The sequence below is a fragment of the Chanos chanos genome, chromosome 7 (genome assembly GCF_902362185.1).
Source record: "Chanos chanos chromosome 7, fChaCha1.1, whole genome shotgun sequence".
Classification (NCBI taxonomy): domain Eukaryota; kingdom Metazoa; phylum Chordata; class Actinopteri; order Gonorynchiformes; family Chanidae; genus Chanos; species Chanos chanos.
Genome location: NC_044501.1, coordinates 32,137,956 through 32,162,661, shown reverse-complemented (window position 1 = coordinate 32,162,661; position 24,706 = coordinate 32,137,956). Strand labels below are relative to the sequence as shown.

Genomic DNA, 24,706 nt, shown 5'->3' with positions numbered 1-24,706 from the left:
ACTGAATTAAGCAGGTCCACACACAGCCCAGAATCTTTAGAGGCCCTCTCTGTCATCTTAACAAACTTAATGCTAAAGCACTAGGATTCTTTAGTTATGTGGACCCAAAAACCTTTGGACTGTTTCACCACTTGTCTACAAGGCCAGTGAAGTGTCTGTTGCACGGCACAGCCTCAAGCAGAGTTTGGGAGTGTCTGGGTACGTGACTGTGACCCTTTCATCACAGAACATTGAACAGTATGGGACAACTACACAGTGATCAAAAAGATCCAAGTCAGAGTGCAAAGTTATGGTCCAACTCAGAACAATATTAACAGGAAAGGTAGTAGCACTGGAACACTGTCAGCCTTTTGGTTTTCCCGCATGAAATAAAAGCAAACTACAGGCTGAACTTGACTTTAAAAGAAGTTCCTCTTACAGACGGACTTCGGAATTCCTCCAGAAAAGTAAACTTCTTGTCTCAAACATGAAAATAACAATAGCTTATATGTTTTGTAAGTAATGGATTCAAGCAAAAACAAAATAATACATGTTTGACTCACTCGAATGGTGGTCCAAATGTCAAGGGCATTTACCTCATCAGTTAAGCTACAAGGCCATGGAGGGAGGCCACAAAATACCATATATCTTATCAAGAATTTGCTATGCATTTCCTATAACAGAGTCATCTCATCCGTCTATTGGCTTACAGCTAACTGACTTCCTGTCACATTAGGATGTTTGATCTCCTGGTTCTTTTTAATGTAAATTGCTACTACCATGAGTAGACAAGTACTGACTGAAGTCCCTTTGCATACACTCCTATTAATTCCTCATCTATTTGAAGTTCCAGATGCCAGTGATACTGATCCAGTGATATTGTGATATAGCATTCTTACTGTTTTCAGAAATTTAGTTCTAAATCCATTGTATTCTAAATGTCTTCCAGATGAATTTATATTCTACCATATCAAGTCTCGTTAGAAAATAAATAAAACCATGATATTTAACGAAATGTTCGCAATCATAAAACTATGATAAGACTAATGTTTTGATGTGAATAATGCATAATCCACACTGAGGGGTTTAATAGGTCTTAAACTGTCAAGCAGCGTTTTGTCTTTTCTGGCACAGGAATAAGAATAATTAACCCGGTTGGTAGTAGTCGAGAAAATGTATCTGCACATTTCTGTAAGACAGTTAAAAGAAGTCCCTTTATATCATCATTTTTTTATATGATAAAAAAATCAATAAGTAAAAATGTGGTCAGCCCATATTAACCAGGCACTTGATATTGTCACTTTGGAAGCCAACTCAAAGCATTCATTAGTTCTAAGCCAGTACTCAACTCTTGATTTGCATGATTTATTAGGGTTCGCCCGTGTGAAATGCTTCTCTTCAGGATGTTTTGCTCTGCTGATATGTATCAATGAATCTGAATAGCAAAAGTTGTATGATGTTATTGAAGTTGTAATCAGTACAATGTGTTGGGCACATATCAAGTCATTCATTAGGAGTGATATTGAAATCTCCTTCAAAGAAACAAGTAAATTCTGTACCAAGAGAAGTTTTCAACTCTACAGTGATATCAGTACTATTAAATAGCAACAATTCGTTTTGTACATTACTGCTGAAACCATCTACATTGATCAATATCAAACGCACCGTTCACATTTATCACTGTACGCTCGTTATTTTCAGAGCTCCGTTTGTTTGCCTCCTAAAGTTTAGAAACTCCTTCTTTAGAACGAAAAACTTGTTTTACAGACATTGCTGTGCAAGGAAACAATTTCAACTTTTTTATTTAACGTTACTCCATCGATTGTAATGCACGAAGAAATCAACACAGTGGCATAGAAATACCACCGCAAACTAGCGTTTTGAAGGTTTCATTATAGAATGACGCAGACACACCAACGCAGAAGTATAAATGCTCACAACGGCGAAGGCCATTTGCGTAGGCTCCGTGTAAAGCCTACGCAGAAGTAATAATCAGCCTTAATAAGTCAGTTCCATTAACGTTCCATTAGAAGTAACGACGTTCCGTGGTCATGTTAAGTCATAGAGCGGCCCCTGCTGATCGATGGGAGCTATGGCTCCAAAAAAAGGATATCCCTCCAATGTTTTTTCCAGTATACCGCATGTGTATTTTGCCCCTTACAAAACAGACGTGTGGCTTTACGTTCACATTAAGATCTAGACCTCCTTGTGTGTTAAATAAATAAATGACGATGTGTCTTCTAAGAGAGCGCGAAATAATCATAGCTCTCCACAAAGAGAAAAACCTTGCGTTTCCCCCTTTTTCTATATAGATTTCTATATAGATTGGGTAAGTAGCGGTAGGTATATTCTATTTTATTTTTGTTACAGCCTAAAACGACAGAAGATTGATATCGAAATTGTACTGATTGGCTAAATATGTAAATATGCAAAAGCCCATTAATAGCAATTTCTTCACTTTTATCCAAACGAAATCTTTTATTTTGAAAGCTGATCAAGACTATACGTTTGAAAGAGGCAACCCCGGAAGTAAACATGAACAGATTCTTGAGAGCGACATGCTGACCCATACTGCTGATTTCCATGGTGTTTCGATTCTTTAAAAAAAATAAAAAAAGTACCGCTCCAAACGTGCTTTCTTATGCTCTCAAGTATACTTTGAGATAAGCTTCGATGGATGTCAGTCTGTCTTGAGTCCATGACTTAAAGCTTATTTAGTTCGCCTGCTTTGGTCAGATGATCAAGGACTTTTTACGTGTGCAAACGTTCAGACTAGAGCTGTATCAAGGCATCGGAGCACGTGGATAGCAAAGCAAACAAACAGGTCAAAGCATATGTATATTAAACTCTGATAGAAATGAACAGTGAAAATTTTTCCTTGAGTGAAAAGATTGTTTCATCCTCCTATGTGCGTCAAGGCTGTCAAGCACGTCGCGGTCACGAGCAACTAATACGAGTTCTACTAGAGCAAGTAATGTCCTGTGGACTCGCACCCCATGTTAGAATGTGCACTACCCAGTTTGTGTTTTCGGTCTCGAGACTTTCACGTGTACAATTTAGACGTTTTTCCTCACAATTTTCAGGCTAAAAGTTTAATCAGCTACTTGTCTAAGGCACACGACGCTACTTTCTCTGTCCATCTCTTTCAAGGGGAAATGTCCCGAGGTGGGATGGAGCGAGAGTACCATAGAGCTGTTCCTGAACGAGTTGGCCATTATGGACAGCAACAACTTTCCAGGCAACTGCGGAGTAGGGGAGAGAGAAGGAAGGGTAGCCTCTAGTCTTGTGGCTAGACGACATTACAGGTGAGCTGGCTCACTCTTAATCAACTTCACCACCAAAATAGGCCCGAAATTAACTGATACAGTTCTCCCTACATGCTGACAGATTGCTGTTTGAAGGTCAGGCGAGTATTTCTGAATGCGAATTCTGAATTCAGAAAAGGCTGTCTGCTTAGTGTTTCAAAGGTGCGAGCTTTAGGTAGACACAGTGTAAATCCCCTTTTATCTCCCCATCCTTTAGATTGATTCATGGCATTGGTCGGTCAGGTGACATTGCCGCAATACAACCAAAGGCTGCGGGTTCGAGTCTCCTCAATAAACTTACTAATTCAGTTGTACTAGACATTCTTAAACTCGCAGGTGAGAATTTTTTTCCCTTTTTCCCCTTTATTTTACAGAACTTCGATAATAAGCATATATAATAGACCTTTGAAGTTAATTCAAATAGCGGGCTATTTAAAAGAAATGGTGTCTTACAACTTCTGAGAAATCTATAAGCTTCACCAAACCTCAAAGCGTTGCCCCATGATGGCTGTGTTTACAGGTGTGCGGAGCGTGTCCTCGTGTTTCGTTGTTCCCATGGCAACAGGGATGAGTTTGACATTGTGCTTCCTAACTCTCAGACACCGGAGACCTGGAGCACGCTACATCGTCTGGCCTCGCATTGACCAGAAGTCCTGCTTTAAGTCCATGGTCACCGCTGGTAAGACTAACAGTGAAGGAGAACGTACATTAGTTTGAGGCAGGTTGGTTTTCATTTAAACCCTTCTTATGGGCCTTGAGAATTACGACAGAACTGGAGTTATTGTTACCCATTGTCTGGGTAGTCAGGGAAGTATTGATTCGCAGGATAATTCTGTTTATCTCTGTCCAGGATAAACTGCTTTGAGAACTGAATCTTCTCTTCATTTCATTGGCTGGAAGTTATGTGGCTGTTAAATGTCTGTCAAACAAAGCATGGAAAACGCGGGAATAGCCCATGAGAGATTCATTTGCAGTGTTACTTCAGGGTCATATTTTGCCACAGATTTATGGCACCAGATTCTTTTATTTTTCCCCTTATCAAACTGGTCTGATTTGGGTTCAGCTGAACATGTAAAGCATAGTTTTTCTTAGCCACTGCTCTGTTGATGATATTGACTGTAATATACAGGTTTTGAACCAGTGGTGATAGAGAATGTTCTGGAAGGAGATGAACTGAGGACTGATCTGGAGGCTGTGGAGAAGAAGATTGAGGAACTTGGTGCAGAGAACATCCTGTGCGTCCATTCAACAACTTCCTGTTTTGCTCCCCGCGTTCCCGACAGGTAGTGTCTCTTAGCATGAGTATAAAATGGAATTAAACATCTACTTGATAATTACAATTCTACGTTTCTTTCTTACAGGTTGGAAGAGCTTTCTGTAATTTGTGCCAAACACAACATTCCTCATGTAGTGAACAATGCTTACGGAGTGCAGTCATCCAAGTGTATGCATCTGATTCAGCAGGTATTGATACTTACTTGTGTTTGTGTTTAACTTGAAATCCTTTTGATACGTTCACAAAATATTTTAGAATCAAAAAAGCCAAGCTTGTATTCCACAAAGCAGCATTTATCAGTTAGCAATGCAACTCGACCCAAAAGTCAAAACCGTCAAATGGAAGAACGGCTAATGAACGGGCAGTTTTAACTGTTGACTCAAGCTGTCCAGCTCAGTGATAGATCCTGCTTCGTGTTGACGCGTAGACACGTGTTTCACGTTTCGACAGTTCGTTTACATGCTCGCGTTAACATTATTTACACATTCAAAACCGATAACGAGAAAAATGATTGGCCTATCACAAATACCCTGACCAATAGCTTAGCATGTCATTGCTTGGGTAAAGGGACAGAAAGAATTACTCTGTTAAACGGTCCAGTAAATCAGGCCTTCTCATGTTACACAGCATGACTGACACAATGTTTCCAAATATTATATGTGAAAAACTCACTGCTAATTCACTGCTAGAATTTCACAACCTGTCTCTAAATTATTGTTGTGTTTCATTATTAGCCACAGAGTAAAAACGTTCAAATTACTGATACTGATTTTCTGTTGCAGGGAGCCCGTGTAGGTAGAATTGATGCTTTTGTTCAAAGTCTGGACAAAAATTTTATGGTTCCTGTGGGCGGGGCTATCATTGCTGGTTTTGATGAGACCTTCGTTAAGGAGATCAGTAAAATGTATCCCGGTTAGTGTTCACCAGGCCTGACACTTTTCCCTTGTTTGTTTCTCCTCTACAAATTTACCATTAATTGATTCATGGTTGGATTTGTATACATATGGAGAGATTTAATTTGAATGTAGGAATCAGTTTTAAGAGTTAACGCTTTAATGTGGATTGGACATTGTAAGGTATCCCATTGTGAGTATTTGTCCAGCTGGTTTCTTGTTGCTGTTAAACTGACCATATAAGGAGAGCCAGCTGCCTTGGACTTTACGTGATAAAATAGAGAATTAAAAAAAGGAGGTTGTGTTATGTAACTGCCGGTTTCTTTTTAACAGTTGCGCACGCACGTATATACACACACACACACACACACACACACTTCTGCAGTGCAGAGTGAGTGCAGAGTATAGTATTGATTCAGTGCTCTGGGAGTCTGTTTGGAAGGCTGAGTTTATTGGAAAATGTGTCCATTACTCATGTCAGAAAAGCCTTATGAGAAATGCTTCAATTAGATTAATGACACAACCGTCCTCTGGCCAGTGGACTTTAATGGACTAGCGCAGTGAATATAATTGTTACTTTCACTCGTTTGAATGAGAATCAGACAGGATTCATGAGGACTCATCCCTTTTCCATATTTTAAATGCTGGAAGTGTAAAACAAGTTTAGTTGAAGGCATGCTTTTTAATGTCTAAATTCAAGGTTTGAGCTTGACAGTTTGGCATGATAAAAATCAGTTGCTCCAAAGAAGGAAGCTGCTGTTCTTAAGTCCTATAGATAGAATTAAATCATTCTTCTGATAGAGCGCTATTCTTTTCTGTGCGGTTTTGTGCTAATAACTTGTTTAAATTTTGCTGTACAGAGGCCAGTAAACATTTGGGCTAAAGTAGGTGGTCTGTGTGCTTGAGAAGTTGATTAAATACTAGGAGTTAACAGTGATTATGATTTCAGATGTATTAATGTCTGATTAATGTATGAGACCAGGGTATGTCAAAAAATGACAGTATTAGTCATTTAATAATGTATCGTTCATTGTGTGAGGTCCATAGGTCCAGTTTTGTTTTCCATGGCTGTTTTTGAAAGATAACTGACCACAATCCTCTGTTCCTACAGGTCGGGCGTCAGCCTCACCCTCCCTGGATGTCCTCATCACCCTGCTGACCCTGGGGGCCAGTGGCTACAGGAAACTCCTTGCCGAGCGAAAGGTGAGCTGGTACTGCCCCAACACTTAGCTTAGCAACCAGCTTGGCGGGATTTCTCACAGCACGTCTACAGAAACAGCTGGCATGGGCCTGGAAAATAAAATACACACACACACACACACACAAACAGAGCAGAGATATTGACTGTGACTGGGGGAAGCAGCTCAGCAGAGAGAAGTGGATGGAGCAAACAAGTGACACACTTGGGGAGGGGGGGGGGGGGGGGGGGGGGGTGTGTTACACTTACACTTACACTTAGTAGAAACTCATACAAACACGGTCAGTTAGAGAAAGCTTGAAATGACTCCCTGTTCACACTGATGAAGCTGTAGCCCATTCTGTGGACACACCACCAAAACATATGGTTTAGTTAAGGAAAACATTAATGGTTTTTCTAACACAGTCTATGAAACTGTAAGAAAGAAGAATAAGAACCAAACTTGAAATATTGAGCAAAACAAAACACCAAACAGACCGCGAGGACGACTGCTTCGCCTTAAGCCTCGGGACTATAAATGCACTTTAGTTCTTCTTTTTAGACTGGGTAAGGGATCACAGAACAGAACGGATTTTTGATTTTAAGTTTTGCACCAGTCAGCAGGATTTATGTGACACATATTTAAAACAAACAAACAAACAAAAAAAACGACTTGGCAAAATATAGATATCTTTTGATGCCAAGGCCGTTCTAAAAAAGCCCTCCCCTGTCTCTTCTCTCTGTTGGCGCAGGACTCTGCAGTGCCTTGAAAAAAACTGCAGGATGGGATTCCTGGGGCTCTCAGCTATGCTGGATTGTGTCCCAGTATGAGTTCACCCTGGTTTTACTTTTATTCACACAGTGATCCTGTTCCGTGTGTTTACATTGTAAAAGTCCATAGTCAGTTGTGCGAGAATTCCGCAATGCAGAATAACTTAGGACCGAATTCCAATAAACAAGATGTTTTCGAACTCAGACCTATTGTTTCTCATTTATCCAGTATGGCTCAAATTATTATTACTGTTTTTTTTTTTTATATATATATATATTAGATGTTTTTTGTAAAAGATGATGGTGGTGGGTAGCGGTCTACCGTGAGATGTTTTTTGGACCAGTTTACTAGCTGCACGTTTTGAATCATCGTACTTTAATTATAATTATATTTTTAATTTGAATTATATTTTCACAGTCAGATATTTTTATTGTTCTTTGAGGAGATGACTATTTTTAATGTAATTGTAGGCAGCAGATGTTAAGCGTTCAGCCAGCCCTAATTCAACACACCTGATTCTGATGTTCAGGTGCTCGCCAGGGTCTTAATTAACTGATTCAGGAGTGTGAAGGAGTTTGCCTCTGTGCTTTTCATGGCTTTCACAGTGACCCTCAGTGCAGAGCGTCGCTTAACATCTGTATTAGAGCTCACGCATACACATTCACACACCCACCCACCCACCCACCCACCCACACACACACACACACACACACACACACACACACACACACACACACACACACACACACACACACACACACCCACCCACACACACACACACACACACACCCACACACACACACAGATTTTACGTAGTGTGTTTAGAAATCTTGGAATCTTTTATTTTAGCTAAAGCCGATAACTAACCAATAACAGCTAACCTTTAGCTTTACCCAGTAACTGCTTTAACTGTCAAAGCTTATTTATTCTGATAGCTGTTTATGGTCGAAGAATGACCCTTGGACAGTCTACATAGCACTGGTGAATGTGACCCCACCCCGCTGTTCTCCTACAGCTCTCGTAATTGATCCCACCAAGACATCACAACACTGACACCAGTGTTTTTTCAGCCTCACGGAGGTGACGACAGGGTGACACCAGCTCGTCGGGTACAGAGCTAGCTCAGTCTAAGAGCAAGTGAGGAGAAAGATGGAAAGAGAGAGAGAGAGAAAAAGAGAGAGAGAGAGAGAGAGAGAGAAGCAGGCAGCTGGAGCAGGCTGTGCTTACAGATGGGAAATTGCAACTTTAGCACCTAACAAAATCCCAGAGAAAATGAGTGAGTGTAGCTATTTATAGTCCTGCTTTTATATTGCTTGCAGGAGCTGTACAGCCACCTGGCAGAGGAGGTAAAGACTCTGGCAAAGGCCCACGGAGAGAGGCTGCTGCATACCCCGCATAACCCCATATCTCTAGGTATGATGCACCCCCTCACTTAATCCTGTGTCCCCAGATACACTTCACTGACACATTCACCGATTTACCTCATATATATATATATATATATATATATACTCGTATCATAATCACTCATAGAAAACCTTGACTCTCACATCTCATCGTTCTTCTACACATTCCACTTTGTATACTCTTATCCTATGCCCCAGATCTGTTTGAAACCTTTCTATGGTTGATGTTATGAGATATATATATATATACACACACACACACACACATATATATATAAAAATAATTTCTGAATTCAGTTTTACACACTAACCCTGTGCTGTGCATGACAGTACCTGAATGAGAGTAAAATATTGACCCATATGCTTTAGTGGATTGATAGCTTAGTCATGCTAAGTACATGGAAATGTTTATGTGGTATTTTATTAGCTTGCTATGAAATACCTGTATAAAAAAATGACCACGGTCCTGTCCTACACGTGGTCCACAGCCATGTCGCTGGATGGTCTCCAGACTGCGAGCGACGGAGCCGTGACCCAGCTGGGTTCCATGCTCTTCACAAGGCAGGTGTCAGGGGCCAGGTAAGAGTCAACTCGAAAAGCAGTTCCACCCTTTCCGCTGCAAAAAACAAAAACAAAAAAAACAACAACAATTGATCATGTTCCTTCATAGCCATTGTGTAACAAAACCTAGCATGACAAAGCCAGAGAGGTTTGTATTCGACCCAAAATGTTGTGGTGATTGTGTCCGTTAACACAACTGCTGTTGAAATTTCTGACAGCTTTTTGCCGTTTGCAAACTTCTCGTATTACATATCACTATAGTTTTATTTTTATAAGTTGTATCATTAATATTTTTTCCCTAATGCAGTTTATCTGAATGTTTAAACTGCTCCCCGGTGTGTAGTTTAATGGTGTGTGGAGGAGAAGGGGAGTCTTGCGGTGGCATTAATGGGGAGATCTGCTCACCACTGCAAGTTCTCACCGCCGCACATGAACTTCGTTTCATTTCTCGAGGGCCTTTTTCTTGCAGGATAAAAATCCAGACTTTTTTTTTTTTTTTTTAATCTCTGGTTAAACAATCCTTTTTATTCGGTAGTGGAGATATATTAATATTTAAAGGTATTCACGGTTCCCTCAGTTGCCCTTTCGAAGTTTTACTCAAGCAGTTTTTGGTTTATCTGATTATTTTGTACTGACACAGGGGAATCTCCCTCTTTCTTTGGCTCTTCGGAGTGAAATGGAGTGAAAACGGTGTGGTTTTGTCTCCCCGCTTTTCCCAAATTTCCTAAACCTCTCCTGGCCTGCTCCTATGTTCAGAGGAACACTCAGAAATAGAATGTATTATGAGAAGATAACCAAAATGGAGTTTTCCGTTATTATTAGGTTAAGCAATATTTCTTCTTTAATGAGATTTTGAGACACACACAGTCCGTTTAGTCTGGTTAATTAGGCTACATACTTTTAGGCCGTACAACTTTAAGCTTATAATACAGGGTTTTTTACAGAGGAAACTTCGAAGAGTTCATTGTGAAACGACTATTATCCAAATGGACAAGGGTTTTTTTTTTTATTACTCTAAGCATAGGGTTGTTGAGTTGGATCAATATTAATCCATGCAGTCAAATGGCAACTCCATACAGCTCTCCAATGCCATCTCCTCCTCTGATGGGTGTCGTTTCTTATAGTGAGGGTTTTAGCACAATTTTTTTTTCTTCTGCTAAAGGGTTCGGTGCCTTGTCTCATCACGGAGTAAAGTTTATATTGCACATTTTGCTATTGTTGACTTCAGTTCTTGCTATCCAGAGGTGAGCATAGAGTGTGACGTTTTAGTGATGTTTGGATGTAAAGGTTTGAGTGCAAAGTATGCAATTTTAGCACTACTAGACGGTAAAGTGTAAGGTTTTAATGGCATTAGGAGGTAAAACAACAGTTGTAAGTGTTCATTATGCTTGTCAAGATCCTTCGTGGTCTTGGTCTTGAAAGTTTATGTCTCTGTCTGGTCTAGCTCTGGATATCTGCATATGTTATATGAATGTCACCTTTCTGTGTGGTTTGTACAGGCGTTATGTACTGTGTACAAGAAACATGTAACCTGTTTACCTCTTCGCGTCTCCCTCATCCCTCTTCAAAATCCCATGTGTAGTATCTCAGATTTAGTCCCTCTATTCAGTCGGTTTGAAAGAATAAAGTAACATCCTGGAAATATCCTTTGGGAATAACAGCACTGTCTTTGCTTGCCTATTTTACCTGCAGTCTAAGTAGCCTTGAACAGAGCCGCAGTATAATTTAAATGAGAGAGTCTGACATCAAAAGGGGCCGCTTTGATAACAGTGCTGTCATACCCATTATCTGTGACTCAGCTTAATATAGCATTTAACTTTACCTTGAGGGTAGATATACAGGACTGTATTGCACCTGGTCATTCTGCTCTCAGAGCAAGGGGAGCTGAGCCATAAAAGTAATTGTGCACTTTAATACTGTAATTATACCTGGACATGTCTCCATTTTTCACCAGCCAGGTAATTATTATGAGTCTAGCAGAGCCTATACTTTCGTGATATTGTGGTCATGATATCATTTGGTGGATTGTGTGTGTGTGTGTGTGTGTGTTTGTTCAAAAGTCTTACACGGCCTTTGTTACAGAGTGATCCCTATGGGAGTGGAGCAGACAGTGAGCGGGCACACTTTCCGTGGCTTCATGTCGCACTATGACTCATACCCGTGCCCTTACCTGAATGTTGCGTCTGCCATTGGCATCACCCGTGATGACGTGTCACTGTGCATGAAAAGGCTGGACAAGTGTCTGAAAAGTCTGAAGAAAGTTAATAATCATGAGAAGAGTGTATCTACATCGCCCCCCACTGGCCGGAAGGACTTAACGGCAGCCTAAAGTGGATTAATTAGAGGCTTCTTAGTTACATCTCAGTCTCATCTCAGATGTCTCAGAAGTATACTGTTCTAGAAATAAATAAATAAATAAGAAATCCCTATGACAAGTCCAGGAAATGGTGAACTAATTTCAGATAAATCTCATTTCTAAATCTCGTTTCTTAATGTGTCATATAATTTGCTATTATGTAACAAATAAGACTTTGAAAGCATCATAATGTTGCAATTTGTTCAGTAGAGACATCTTTGTTTAACATCATCTTTGTTAGACATCTTTGTTAAAGTGAATTGCAGCATAGGCATCAAGTAAGCAAAACTGAAATGGACAAAACAACATAATTTGCTCATGTCATTAACCTGAAATTGATTCTGAATTCAGTCTGAAGCAAGCACTACTGCCTTTTTGTTTGGAAAGAGTGAAATGTTTGTGTTGTGATTCATCTTATTTTGAATATAGGCTGAATATTTGTAAATAGTATACAGAGATGAAGCTGACAGTGAATAAATAAAAAAAACATCTGTATTTTATTCTGTTTGCCATGTCTGTTATTATACCCAGTATTTTGACTTTTGGTCAGTTTGCAAAGACAGCAGCAAAAGCGGCTTTTTTTCCCGGGGGACCAGATGTTGTAATTATGTTAGTTAATTGTATCAGAGCCCCTGAAATATTTTCAGTACCATTGCTGTCAAGTCATGGGTAAGCGTACCGTCCTCAGAGGGCACCGAGTAGAAATCAGAAGCAAGTATGAGGAAGTCTAAAGCTTCTGGTAAACACTGTTAAGAGACCATAATGATATAAAAATGGATTTCATATCTCAGTTCATTTTATCTTAAGATACATTGCTCCATTTATTTGTATCTGTATGTCTGCATCGTAAACCTACACTGAATCGGGAGCAGCGCACATAAACAGCGCTTTCTGATGGTTCTCCTATTCATTTTTCCCATTACCCATGTAACTGATACCCAGCGTACATCAGTGGTTTCCTGATATGGTTGCTGATACACCCTTTTGGTATCATGCCTCTCTGTAAAACCCAGATGGCACACACAGTGCAGGTAATAAACTAATGGTAGTAATGTCACCGTGTCCTGAATGAATTGCACGGACTATTACGCCTGAGCTACAGTCGCTAAGGAGCCATTTGCAACATACAAGCAATAAGAGGTATGAAGGATACACACAATGTAGGGAGGGATGGGTTGGGGGAGGGGATGTATATATAGAGAGAGAGAGAGAGAGGGAGAGACTGGAAACTGGAGAGCTGGGTACCATAAGATTACAGTCTTAAGCAAACAGGTCTGAGAACCTCTGAAGGCTTGTTTTTCCAGCATGTCTGAATGTGAAAGACTGATAAATGGACTGGAGTTATATTTACTGCATCTGAATAGACTGTTTGTGGTTAGTGAGTCATGCTTTCAGGTGGAATGACTGACTGTCAGTCCATATATTGATGGCCTGCTTTCAGTGTTCCTGGTTTAGTTCGACCGAGCAGTTGTTTAGCTGTAATTACAGCACATGGCATTTTTTGGCAGAATAGCAAATGTGTAGCGTGCGCTCTGTCTGCCAAGCGGGCATCTTACATTTAAGCTTTTAATATTGGAAGAAAAACGATTTATGAACGAACTTAATATAGCAACATATCGGATGGAGCTTTTACGAATGATGGGGGTCACCCATTCGATCCTTTGTTAATTTTTCTACTTATTGGTCAGAAATGATAAATTCCTCTCTAAGTTTCTTTATGAGTTTTGATAACAGAGTTTAGAGATCCATTTATGTCCATTATAATTAAAAAGTAAACCTAGCTGAGTAACTGAGTTCCATGATGTCTCTCGTCCAATGCTTATGGTACAAATGCAAAGGTGAATCGATGCAGCGTTTGAGCCCCAAGCTGTATTTGAATGTTTATGGTTAAATATAACCTCACAGACTGTAGACCATCTGCTTTTCATGCAGTGGTGTCGAGTCAGCTTGCTCACCCTTCTGTGAGAACGCTTGTTTTGTGCAGCACAGAGTGTCTGAATAAATGATTCATGTGAAATCAGCCTATACTGTTAAGTGCTTCCCCTCTCCTCTGAGTCCTGTCAAGTAGGCATTCTGTCTCTCTCTCTCCCCCTCAAACACACACACACACCTTGGTCCTTGGGCCTACAGTAACAGGGTATATTTTCTGCTCCATGTTGTTTGGTATTCCTCTCTGTGCTGAAGAAGCATATCTCTCTCTCCCTCTCTCTCTCTCCTGCTGTCACACACACACACATCTGGCTCCATTCTATAGTGTCAGGGCATAATTTATGTTCAATATTGTTTTGTCTTTCTCTCCGTGCTGAAGAAGCATCTCTCTCTCTCTCTCATACACACACACACACATTCACTCTCTCGGCTGCTGACTGTGCACCTTATGCTATGGACACTGATGCCATGAGCCCGAGCCGTACTCTCACCAGTTTTTAGGTCTGTATTGATTTGGTTTGCTGCAGTGTTTAAATCTTTACATTTGGCAGTGTTACTACGGAGATTTACATCCACTGGTTGATTACACTGTGCAGAGGAAGTGTAAGCCGGAAAGCATATTAAATGGAAACTTTCCAATACTGGGCCAAGTTCTGCTCTGTACATAAGACCACTGTAAATAGTGACACTGCATTGTGCAGCTTTTCACTCAAAATGAAACAGTAAAGGTAAACAGAGCTAAGGAGTCTGCAATTTCTTTTGTGGCTGTTTATTGTCATTTCCTCTATTAACACTGTGACCATTGTAATCTTGAAAACATTTCCAGAAACATTTGTGAACTGCCAGACCCCTGTCACATCCATTCATAATAGATAATAGTTGATAATAGTTGTTGTTGTCCTGTGCAGATGACAAACATTGTTTGGGTCATTTATACCTTGAATTTCACATTATAGATCCATGCATCATCTGGTTTACTCAATGAAATAGAGAGCTATGATAATATCACTGCTATTTACAATGCGAACCTAAATATATTTTTTGTGAAGATGATATTTCATGCCCTGTTTGTTTTCTCTCATAAGTTCAGAGGACACTCTCCACCCCCCTCAGACGACAAATCACTTGCCTCAGCATCTCTCTCAGGTGCACTACCCTGATGCTAGAAGACCCAGCTGATGTGTCAAGGGACTTTAAAGTGCCCATCATAGACCCCTTCCTCCCCCACAAATCATCCCCCAAAGTAGCTCAATTGACTTCACAGTCAGACGTTATTGTGATTGAATGGATCGACTTCAAGTTACGTTAAAAGTGCAATCTACTGTCTAGGCTCCGAATGCATCCCCGCTATCCAGAGTCCCGAATGTTTGTGGTGGATTGCCACACTCTTTCATTAAAGCATTGACCAGAATCTTTAAACAAATCCTTGAAGATTTAAAAAAAAATTGCAGCTTTTCAAAGTGGCACATGGCTGTTCATTTATTTTGATTCTTCTTCTTCTTAGTAGTTCTAACAGTCGTCGCGGCAGAACTATTAGGCCTTATTTAAATTATTGATTGATTGATTGATTGATTGATTGATTGATTGCACTAGGCTGGTCTGTACGAATTTTCAAAGTAGTTAAATACAGTTTAACGTATGAAGTTGCAACCATAACATAACAATGCAGAAAATGTGTTAGTAATGTATGATGCGTGTGTTTCTTAAACTGACCGACAAAGGCTGTTTCACTAACAGTCGCCGATATCCAGCCCTTAAATAAATAATTAAATTCTGCGAGGAGAGCTGCAGTTGAATTGCTGATGTCAGGAGGTTCAGTGCAGCATTTCATGGTGCAGGGTGAAAAAAGCTGGGCGGCTCGCTACAGCGGTCTTTTTGAGACATACACATGAAAACCACACAACAAGATGTCCATCGTCAGGCAATGCGTTTTAATAACGCTAGTGTCTTTGTACCTGTCTCCGTCGGTTCAGCAGAAAAAGGGTTTTAGATGTCCTTCGACATGCAGCTGTTCCAAGGAGTCTATTATTTGCGTCGGGTCCCCCTACGTCCCACGGATGAGTCCGAACGATATCAATTCATTGTAAGTACACCGGCTTTGTAAAACTGGAGAATTCACCTGCATTGTTGCATTTTATTCAACTTTGAATACGTATTTCAGTTATTTGGCACGTTCCTATATGTCCGTCTGGACGTTACGACATGCCTGTTTTAAACGCATGCGGTTCCATCGGCTTTTTTAGATAAAGAAATTGCATTGCATTACCATAGTCAGACGAACAGAATTATTTGTTTGCACTAATACTTGGACAGGTTCCATATTCATTACGAATGTCAACAAGGTCTGTCTCAGTCGCTTTGTCTTTGCAGGAGTATCGTGAACGGGACTTTTACCGAGCTCAAGGAGGCTATGTTCGCACACATGCCGTCTTTACAGCTACTGTAAGTGAATGAATTTCCGATACATCAGGCATTTCACCTGCTTTCTGCGCTTACCTAACACAGCCAAAAAGCTCCCTGCGCATTCACTGGCCCTCAGTGAGCAACAGCCACAGAGACATACACCAAACAGACAGAACAGAGTAGGAGAGCATAGTGTTTTACCCTTTCGTGCTATTGATTTTTGAAATAATCAGCTATATTATTTCAAGACCCTCAAAATGGATGTGACCATTTTTCTGAACTTTAGTGACCTGCCAAATTGCCCTTAGGGTGACCAACTCACAGAGATTTTAAACCAAATCATGCATTTTCATGACTACATCGTAAACAAAGGCCGGGTATTTTGCCGCCTTATTTAGATGTATGACTTACAGGAAAGCTTATTCAAACTACTGACAATACTGTAATGAGATGATTAGGTCAGTGTGAGGGCAGCACTGCACACTACTCATCTTGCAAGTCATTGATCGGGATTACTCTGCTATTGATTCTTATGAAGATGAGATAGAAACATACACTAAGATGATAGTGACATGAAAGACAAGACCTTGACCTTTAGGACCTCTGGTCATTTAGACATAGAGGGGTGAGATTGAGGTTAAGCTGTTGCTGTACATTTTTTGAGTCTAAAAAAAAAGGTCTTAAAAGTTGACACTTTGTGGCTAATTAATGTCACACACACACACACACACAGAGACACGCAAACACTCTTGCAAACACACATATGTGTAATTGGAAAGATCAAAAGGACTTGTGTGTTGTGATAATGGAAGAGTATTTCATTAGAGCTTTCCAGCTGTTTACACTCAAAACCAGCTCCCAGATGGGAAACAAGAGATGTCCCTTCACCCTCAACACAAGCACACCTTTCATTCTCTGTTGAATGTCATGGGATGCATTCATAATGTCAATGATATGATGCACTGAGGAGACACAGAGATAGATCTATGAAAAGATATAGGTAACGCTTTATTTTACAGTCTGCTAATTACCAGGTATTAACTGTGAAATGAGATGGTAATAAAGAACAATTATTAGGAAAGTGACAAAAAAGCTGGATAGGAAGTACTAAATAATTTGCTGATTAGTACATAGAAACCTACTAGGAAAGTAGATGGCAACAAAATATAGTTATTTGGAAAGTACCCATTAGAAATGTATAGTAAGTACTAAGTTTTATCTAGGAAGTACATGGAATCCTACTAGGGAACTAGATGTTAAGGGTTAGGGTTAGGTTTAGGGTTGTTTCCACCACTACTGCTTTCCCTGAAGGTTTCTATGTACTTATCAGAAAAATTCTTTAGTACTGCCTATCCTAATAACTTGTTTTATTACCTTCTCATTTCCTAGTTAATACCTGGTAATTAGCGGACTATAGAATAAAGCGTTACCAAGATATCAATACATTGTTCCAGTGAATCATAAAATGTAAGCGTGAGAAGCTGGTAAATACATATTGTTACGTAAACATCTAATGCAAAATGCTCTTGCGCTATGTGAATGTGATAGAGGTAGAAAAAGAGGACACACAATCTAATGGTGGTGACAACACTGCAAACAAATTGAGGGTATACTGTGAAAGTATACTGTAATTTCTCTCTGATTATTTGTTGACTCTTGCTGTTCTGCCTGGACCAAACTATAAGTGAGGTGGAAGTCAGCAAAGATATTCCAAAACGCATGATACGATACTGAGCCATTTTTTCGTCTTTCAAAAATAAACTCCAAATTTTAAGGTCTCACAACCTTTAGATCACAGATAATAATGTAACACTACATGTAGGATGGATATATGTGGGTGTCAAGCAGGATTTCTTCTGCGGTAAAATAGCGGTGTCAATTTTGTTCCTAACAGACTGCTGAACTCTAATGCACTCACAGTGGTAAAGGACGATGCGTTCTCCGGCTTGCCACACCTTGAGTATCTGTAAGTATTTAGCATCATTCGGAACATGAATGTCAGAGATTAAAACACCACATTACTTGTCAGAGTATTTACTGCAATATTCAAGCATATGTTATTTTATTTTATTTATTTTTTGATGCAGTGGCTCTGCTTGTCTTGTCAATGCATATAGTCTGTGTTTCTGTTTAGAGAGTAAATCTAGGATCATGTTTGGTTTTCTTTAAGCAGCGATAATGCTGCATAATGATTCTATGTGTGGAGAGAGAGAGAGAGCGAGAGCAAGAGAGAGAGCGAGAGAGAGAGAGAGAGAGAGAGAGAGCGAGTGAGAGAGCTCCTGCTTTACTTACTCTTCTAGGCTGTTACGGAAGCTTCATTGGATGTCAGTTATTATGGTTCACTGATAATTTCTTTTTCTCTCTCTCTCTCTCTCTCTCTCTCTCTCTCTCTCCCAGTTTCAGTCCAGTAAGCTTTGTTGGCTTAATTGTTTTTCTTTTGTATACATGCAGCCAAAAACATATACAGTGTTTATGTTTGTATTGTTGAGAGTGAGTGTGTGTGTGTAGTGTTTGTGTGTGTGTGTCTATGTGTGCTTATGTTTGTGCGCATCTGTGTGTGTGGGTGTGTGTGCGTGTGCACACGTGTGTATGTAGGTGTTTACGTTTGTGTGCATGCGTGTGCGCATGTGTGCGCGCACGCATATGTGCATCTGTGTGTGTGTCTAATAGAGATTTTCAGCAGCACAGAGCATAGAGGCCTCATAGCGTGTGTCTAAGGTCACAACAGGCAGATACATAGCAACTATTACCACCATAACTGACCATATGGGCAGTTTCATCTTTCTTTCATCTTCTTCTTCATCTTTTCTACTAATATATAAGGTAGCTATTTTTTATTTGTCAATGTGGAGAACTCTTGGAGGGGAGATCCCTCCAGTCTTTTTTATAACTTTCATTTCATATTTGTTCATTTATATTATATTGTGTTTTGTCTCTGGTGTTTTCTGGTTGCAGCCTGTCTTCTCAGGTCTGTTTGTGTCCACCACTTTCAATAGTCAGTCTTCGCTGAGTCTGTTCATTGTCAGTCTTTTTCTCAGTTTGTGATCCGTCACTGTGGTCAGGTAATTTGCCACAGCGTACTGTAGTTTTAGTGAGAGATATGTTTCCAGTTGTTTTGGTATGTTTGTCTTTTTTGTGGTTTAATTTAACTTGTTTGGGTTTCATTTTTCATTTCTGACTGTCCTTAGACTGCTAGTGATAGCCTGGACTAGCTGACTAAGGGGACTCCCCCCTACGTTCAGCTCTTGGAAATTTAGGCCTTTGTAGTTATATAAGAAGGAGTCACTCGTTTTTACATTTTTTCAGAAATATGTAGTTCTGTTTTGAATGTTTAGCGGGAAGAGATATTAGACTGATTAAGCCCTTCATAGATTTTTTTTTTTGCTTTGTACTCTAAAAATGCTTTTGCAAAATTTCACATGCAGGGTCTCAACTGGGTATCTGTCCCATTTTTCCGAATTGTTTTGCATATGTGGATCCGACACCTCACTGCCATACAGCGTAATGGGTTTAATGACTGATGTGAATATGTCTAGTGCAGAATTTAATAATCTTATAATGGCTTAGAAAACCCTACTTCCTTTTTCGTTTTCTCTATTCACACCAAGTTAAGAATTTTCTGTTGAGCTCATTTTAAGGCTAATTTCGTTCTATGTTTGTGTGTTCATTTGTCAAATTGTAATTTGCTCCAGGAGATCCAATTTTTTTTTTTTTTTAAGTTTAAAGTTTTTATTTTTTATTGGCTAACTGTATCGGCCCAAGTCTGACAGAACCACAGGTCCAGGTGTTGGTGTAGGACCTTTTTATGTGAGAGACAGCAGAACCAGCTCATCTGCATAGAGTAGACATTTAATTTCTGTCTCTTGTGGAGTAAACCTAGTGTAGACCTCTCCCTCACTCTGGATTTAACTAAAATGCTTACTTTATATTGTGTGACACGCTTATTAAAAATCATGCTCATTCCGCATCTGTCAGTATATCTGACTGTGTTACTGTCACGTCTTCCCGATGTTGTTTCACCTGAGTGCCGTACGTCAAATAAACAGTTTACGCTTGTTAAATCTGCTAAATCTGCTTTCACTCTCTAGGTTCATAGAAAACAACAGGCTTGAAAGCGTATCAAAGTATGCTTTCAGAGGACTCCGAGACCTGACCCATCTGTAAGTTGACCTCGCTATTCAGTATGATATCCTGTACACAGAGCCTTCATCATCGTCATCATCATCATCATCACCATCACACTCATCCCCATGAAATGGGTGACTATTTGATGATTCATAGTAATTTGTGATATTCTGTGTTCTCACAGGTCTGTTGCCAACAACAACATCAAAGCTTTGCCAAGAGAACTGTTTTCTGACCTGGACTCATTGATAGAGTTGTGAGTTTACCTTTCACCGACATAGTTTATTTTTTTTTTAATGATGTACTCTAGAGTCCCTTAGCAACATTTTGATTACGAGGGAGCAGATCCAAGATGGTACGTTTTAAGCAACATGTCAAATAACCCAAATTTTCCAAAGCAATTTTTTGGCTCATTTGCTTGTTTATGACACTACATGTAGTTTAGTGTTGTTAGAGTAAGGTGTCCTGTTACACCTTTGTGGAATGTGAGAAGTAATAAAATTTATTCTGATAGTGGTAATGTTCACATACACACACACACACACACAGACACACACACACACAGGTTTTAAATTGTCCATTTAGATAGGATGTTCTTATTGTTCCAAAAGAATAATGCCTGACATTAAGTGTGTAATGTGTTGCCAAAGACATTCTACCTTAGCAGAGTGGCGAGGACTGTTCTTTGATATACTTAAGTATTTCCATTTACTTCAGCTTGATTCTTCAGTTATTAAGAAAAAATATATATCCTCACCTACCATTTTTGATGGTGAGCCTGTGAATTCTTGGCTTATTTGAAAACTCAGAGGAAATTAAAGTAATCTTATGACAAGCAGATCATTACATAGCACTGGGATCATCTGTGGTGAAATATTAGGTAAGAGGTAAAATGCATTAAAAGCTACACCCTAGAGATTCCCAATGCTGTATGTATTAAGCAAAAACTCATGGAAAAAACCCAAATGTATGTATCTGAATTGCACATATTAAATCTGCATTTGACATTTGAACTCTGAAATGTAGGTTGATGGTATGGGATTGCTATGTATGTTGTCAAAAACTGTATCTTTAATAAAGCTTTAATATCAGGTTTTTTGTACCATGCTACAGCAAGTTGGCATATTGAAACAAAAAAGCGTTAAACATGTTAATCCAGCTGTAAAATGACTGTGATTCAGACAATCTGACTTTAAACAAAGGAACGACAAATTCAGTTTCCATTCAGTTTCAGATGTATGTAGAGCTGGTTATCATATGTTATTTTATCCTGTACTTATTTTGATAATTGTTAATCAGTCGTGAATTTGATTCGGGTGTTGTGATAATGACCCAGGTATTGACTGACAGCAGATATTTGAAGATGTTGTTATTTTCTTGTTGTTGTTGTTCTGTCCTATGAATTTATTTCTCTTCAATTTTCTCTTGGCTGCAATCGGTGGTGATTTTACCTCTAAGCCTTCTAGCATCCATCAGTATAAGCAGTTCCAGAACTTTTTTTTTTATATATATATATAAGTAGACTTTCTATCAACTGATTGTCAGTCCACACTGGGTTGTATTTCATGCTGAAGTAACTGTGGGGTGTGTGGCCTTGCAGAGACTTAAGGGGGAATGCCTTTGAGTGTGACTGCAGGGCTAAGTGGCTGATGACGTGGCTGAGGAGCACCAATGCCACTGTGTCAGATGTCTTCTGTGCTGGACCTGAGGAGATGAAAGGCAAAAGGTTGAATGACATGGCAAGTCTGCATGATGAGTGCATTTCCACAGGTAAGAGAGTGTGTGTGTGTGTGTGTGTGTGTGTGTGTGTGTGCTTCACCTCTTGTCCCCACCAGTGTGTTCTCTTTTCCTTGGAGCTGTCAAGTAATACCCAGAACCTAAGAATACTGCAGCATGATAAAGCTATTTAATACATGGTTTAAGCTTTCTGAGATCAAAATCCAGATTCCACTTATGAACACGCTAACAGTCATATAGCAACTATACTAATGCGTGTTGGACAGCATTGATCTAAAACTGACAGTCAGTTTCTCTTTGCAGATTTCATCCTTCGTCAATCAGTGTTCTCTGAGTCTCTGTCAGTGGACACATTCACCTTTAAAAATGATGTTTACGTGGCCATTGCTGCTCCCAGTACAGAAAGCTGCATGGTACTTCAGTGGGACCACATTGACATGAACTTCAGGAGTTATGATAACATAACAGGTACTTTCAAGCAAGGTGTCTAGGGAGCAAGAATAGCACTGATACATGTAGAAAGAAGTCTACTTTTCAGTTTTTCTCTTGTTTTGTTTTTTTTAAACAAGAGCTTAGTAAAATGAGAATGAATTTGCTGACAAGATATTGTGATTTCTTAAGCCCAACCTGAAGGAGATTAAAATTATTCTACAGAATGAGATATGAACACTTTCATCAAGACCCTAATTCATGATTGTTTTCTCTTGGTAAGCGACTTAAGTAACAGATGGAGTATGTCATATTGTCATGTCACGCTGATGTTGATTCAACATTATCAATTCAGATTTGCTTGCTAACCCAATGAGCACCAACAAACAGGTATATTTGGGTGACTGTAGGAAAAGCTGAACCAGGAGGGTGGGCCTAGCAAAGTATCAGTGGCGTGCATATTGTTTGACTCCTTTTGCACTGAAATTCTTTTTATTCTCCCTCAAAAATATAACATTTTGTTTATTTGCAAAATTCAGGCCAGTCCATTGTTGGATGCAAGTCAGTCATCATCCAGGACCAAGTATTTGTTATTGTAGCGCAACTATTTGGCGGCTCCCACATCTACAAGTTTGACGAGGACCAGAGCAAGTTCACCAAGTTCCAGGATATTGAAGTATCTAAGATATCCAAGCCAAATGACATTGAAGCTTTTCAAATTGGTAACGACTGGTTTTTCATCATAGCTGACAGCTCCAAAGCTGGTCTTTCTACAGTCTACAAGTGGAATGATAAGGGGTTCTACTCCTATCAGTCCTTGCATGAGTGGTTCCGTGACACGGATGCCGAGTTTGTTGATCTGGATGGCAAAGCCCACCTGATCCTTGCCAGCCGCTCACAAGTGCCTGTCATCTATCAGTGGAGCAAAAGTGCCCAGAAGTTTGGTCTTCAGGGCGAGATTCCCAACATGGAAGATGTGGTGGCGGTCAAAGCCTTTTGGATCAAAGATGACCTTTACTTAGCTATGACGCGCTACATCGGCGACTCAAAGGTTGTGAGGTGGAGCACCAAGCAGTTTTCTGAGGTGCAGGCGCTACCATCGAGAGGTTCCATGATCCTCCAGCCGTTCTCCTTTAAAGAGCGATACTACTTGGCCTTGGGTAGCGACTACACCTTTTCGCAGGTTTACCTCTGGGATGCAGAGAAAAAGATCTTTGAGCGTTTCAAGGAAGTCTACATCCAAGCGCCACGCTCTTTCACCGTGGTGTCGACCGACCGCAGAGACTTCATCTTTGCCTCCAGCTTTAAGGGGAACACCCAGATCTTTGAGCACATCATCATTGACCTAAGCTTGTGAGCCCTGCCATGGACACAAGTTCTCCATTGATTTACCAGGTTTCCCATGGTCATGTCCCATGAAAATGTAGAGCTTTTTCAAGGGAAATAAAGAGAAGTGACAGCAGAGAGTGTGTGAGAAGGGAGGTGATTCCCTGTCCATGATTTCTGTAACTATATAATCATATAAAACATTACATGCATTTGCTAGGGGGTTGCATTGATTAGTTTGGTACCCTAGAATGTTTTGTCCTTTTTATACACCTCTGCCACATGTGACTGATCATTTCAGACAATGAATGACAGGCATATTTCATAAGCCGCGAGATGTTTTCACCATGAGTTGTTATAGTGCTGGCTGGAGTTGTACATTTCAACTGTTGCCATCAAAACTATTTGGAACAATTAACTGCATTGTTTATATTGCAGGCGTTAAAAACACGCGGTCTCTTCAGCAACTAGATTACGTAAGCATCAAAATGAGAAATATTCAGGAAAGTATGGGTGACCTTCATTATTGCATCTTGTGCTGTGATGCCTTAAATCAATCTAGTTGGTGTTGAAATGTGTTTACTTGTATACTTATCGGGTAAATATTGGCCTTCTTTGGTGCATTTAATATCTTCATTTCCTCATTATAGTCCCCAACGTCTTTAAGAGCAAGACAGCAAAACTAGTGTTGGTAGCTGTCATTAAGGATACTCCCCACAACTATCCACATATGCATTGCCTTAGACTAGGATTGTGTGTTGTGAGTAGATTATAATGCCCCCTTTTGGTTGGAAGAAGTAGCTGATAAAAAAGAGGGAGGGATTGCTTAAGAGCAAATACAGGGAAAACCTCAAAAGCACAAACCTTAAATGATGAACCCCCTCTTTCATTAGAAAAAAGCTAGTTTCTCCCTCTGTCATCCATTTGTTGGATTTTTGCTGATTCACTTAGCTCTTGGCTTTGTTCTCCATGACTGTTTTACTCTGTAATGGTTTCCTTTTTGGAATCCAAGTGACATGAAAGCTTTTGTCT

The 24,706-nt window shown here is 39.8% G+C and overlaps 2 protein-coding genes across 2 annotated transcripts; both read left to right on the top strand.

Annotated features, from left to right (window-relative positions):
- Positions 1–2,535: 2,535 nt before the first annotated feature.
- sepsecs (Sep (O-phosphoserine) tRNA:Sec (selenocysteine) tRNA synthase) lies at positions 2,536–12,182 on the top strand. The gene is made up of 11 exons (XM_030780124.1): positions 2,536–2,950; positions 3,130–3,284; positions 3,502–3,620; positions 3,805–3,963; positions 4,414–4,567; positions 4,646–4,748; positions 5,343–5,472; positions 6,565–6,656; positions 8,722–8,815; positions 9,297–9,387; positions 11,452–12,182. The coding sequence occupies exons 1-11, from the start codon at positions 2,837–2,839 to the stop codon at positions 11,696–11,698; spliced, it is 1,458 nt and encodes a 485-aa protein (XP_030635984.1). The 5' UTR covers positions 2,536–2,836; the 3' UTR covers positions 11,699–12,182.
- A 3,376-nt stretch (positions 12,183–15,558) lies between these two features.
- lgi2a (leucine-rich repeat LGI family, member 2a) lies at positions 15,559–23,705 on the top strand. Its single transcript, XM_030780501.1, has 8 exons — positions 15,559–15,737; positions 16,025–16,096; positions 17,952–18,023; positions 20,146–20,217; positions 20,367–20,438; positions 21,783–21,952; positions 22,223–22,387; positions 22,888–23,705. Exons 1-8 carry the CDS (start codon positions 15,562–15,564, stop codon positions 23,703–23,705), a joined length of 1,617 nt encoding a protein of 538 aa, XP_030636361.1. The 5' UTR covers positions 15,559–15,561.
- Positions 23,706–24,706: the final 1,001 nt, after the last annotated feature.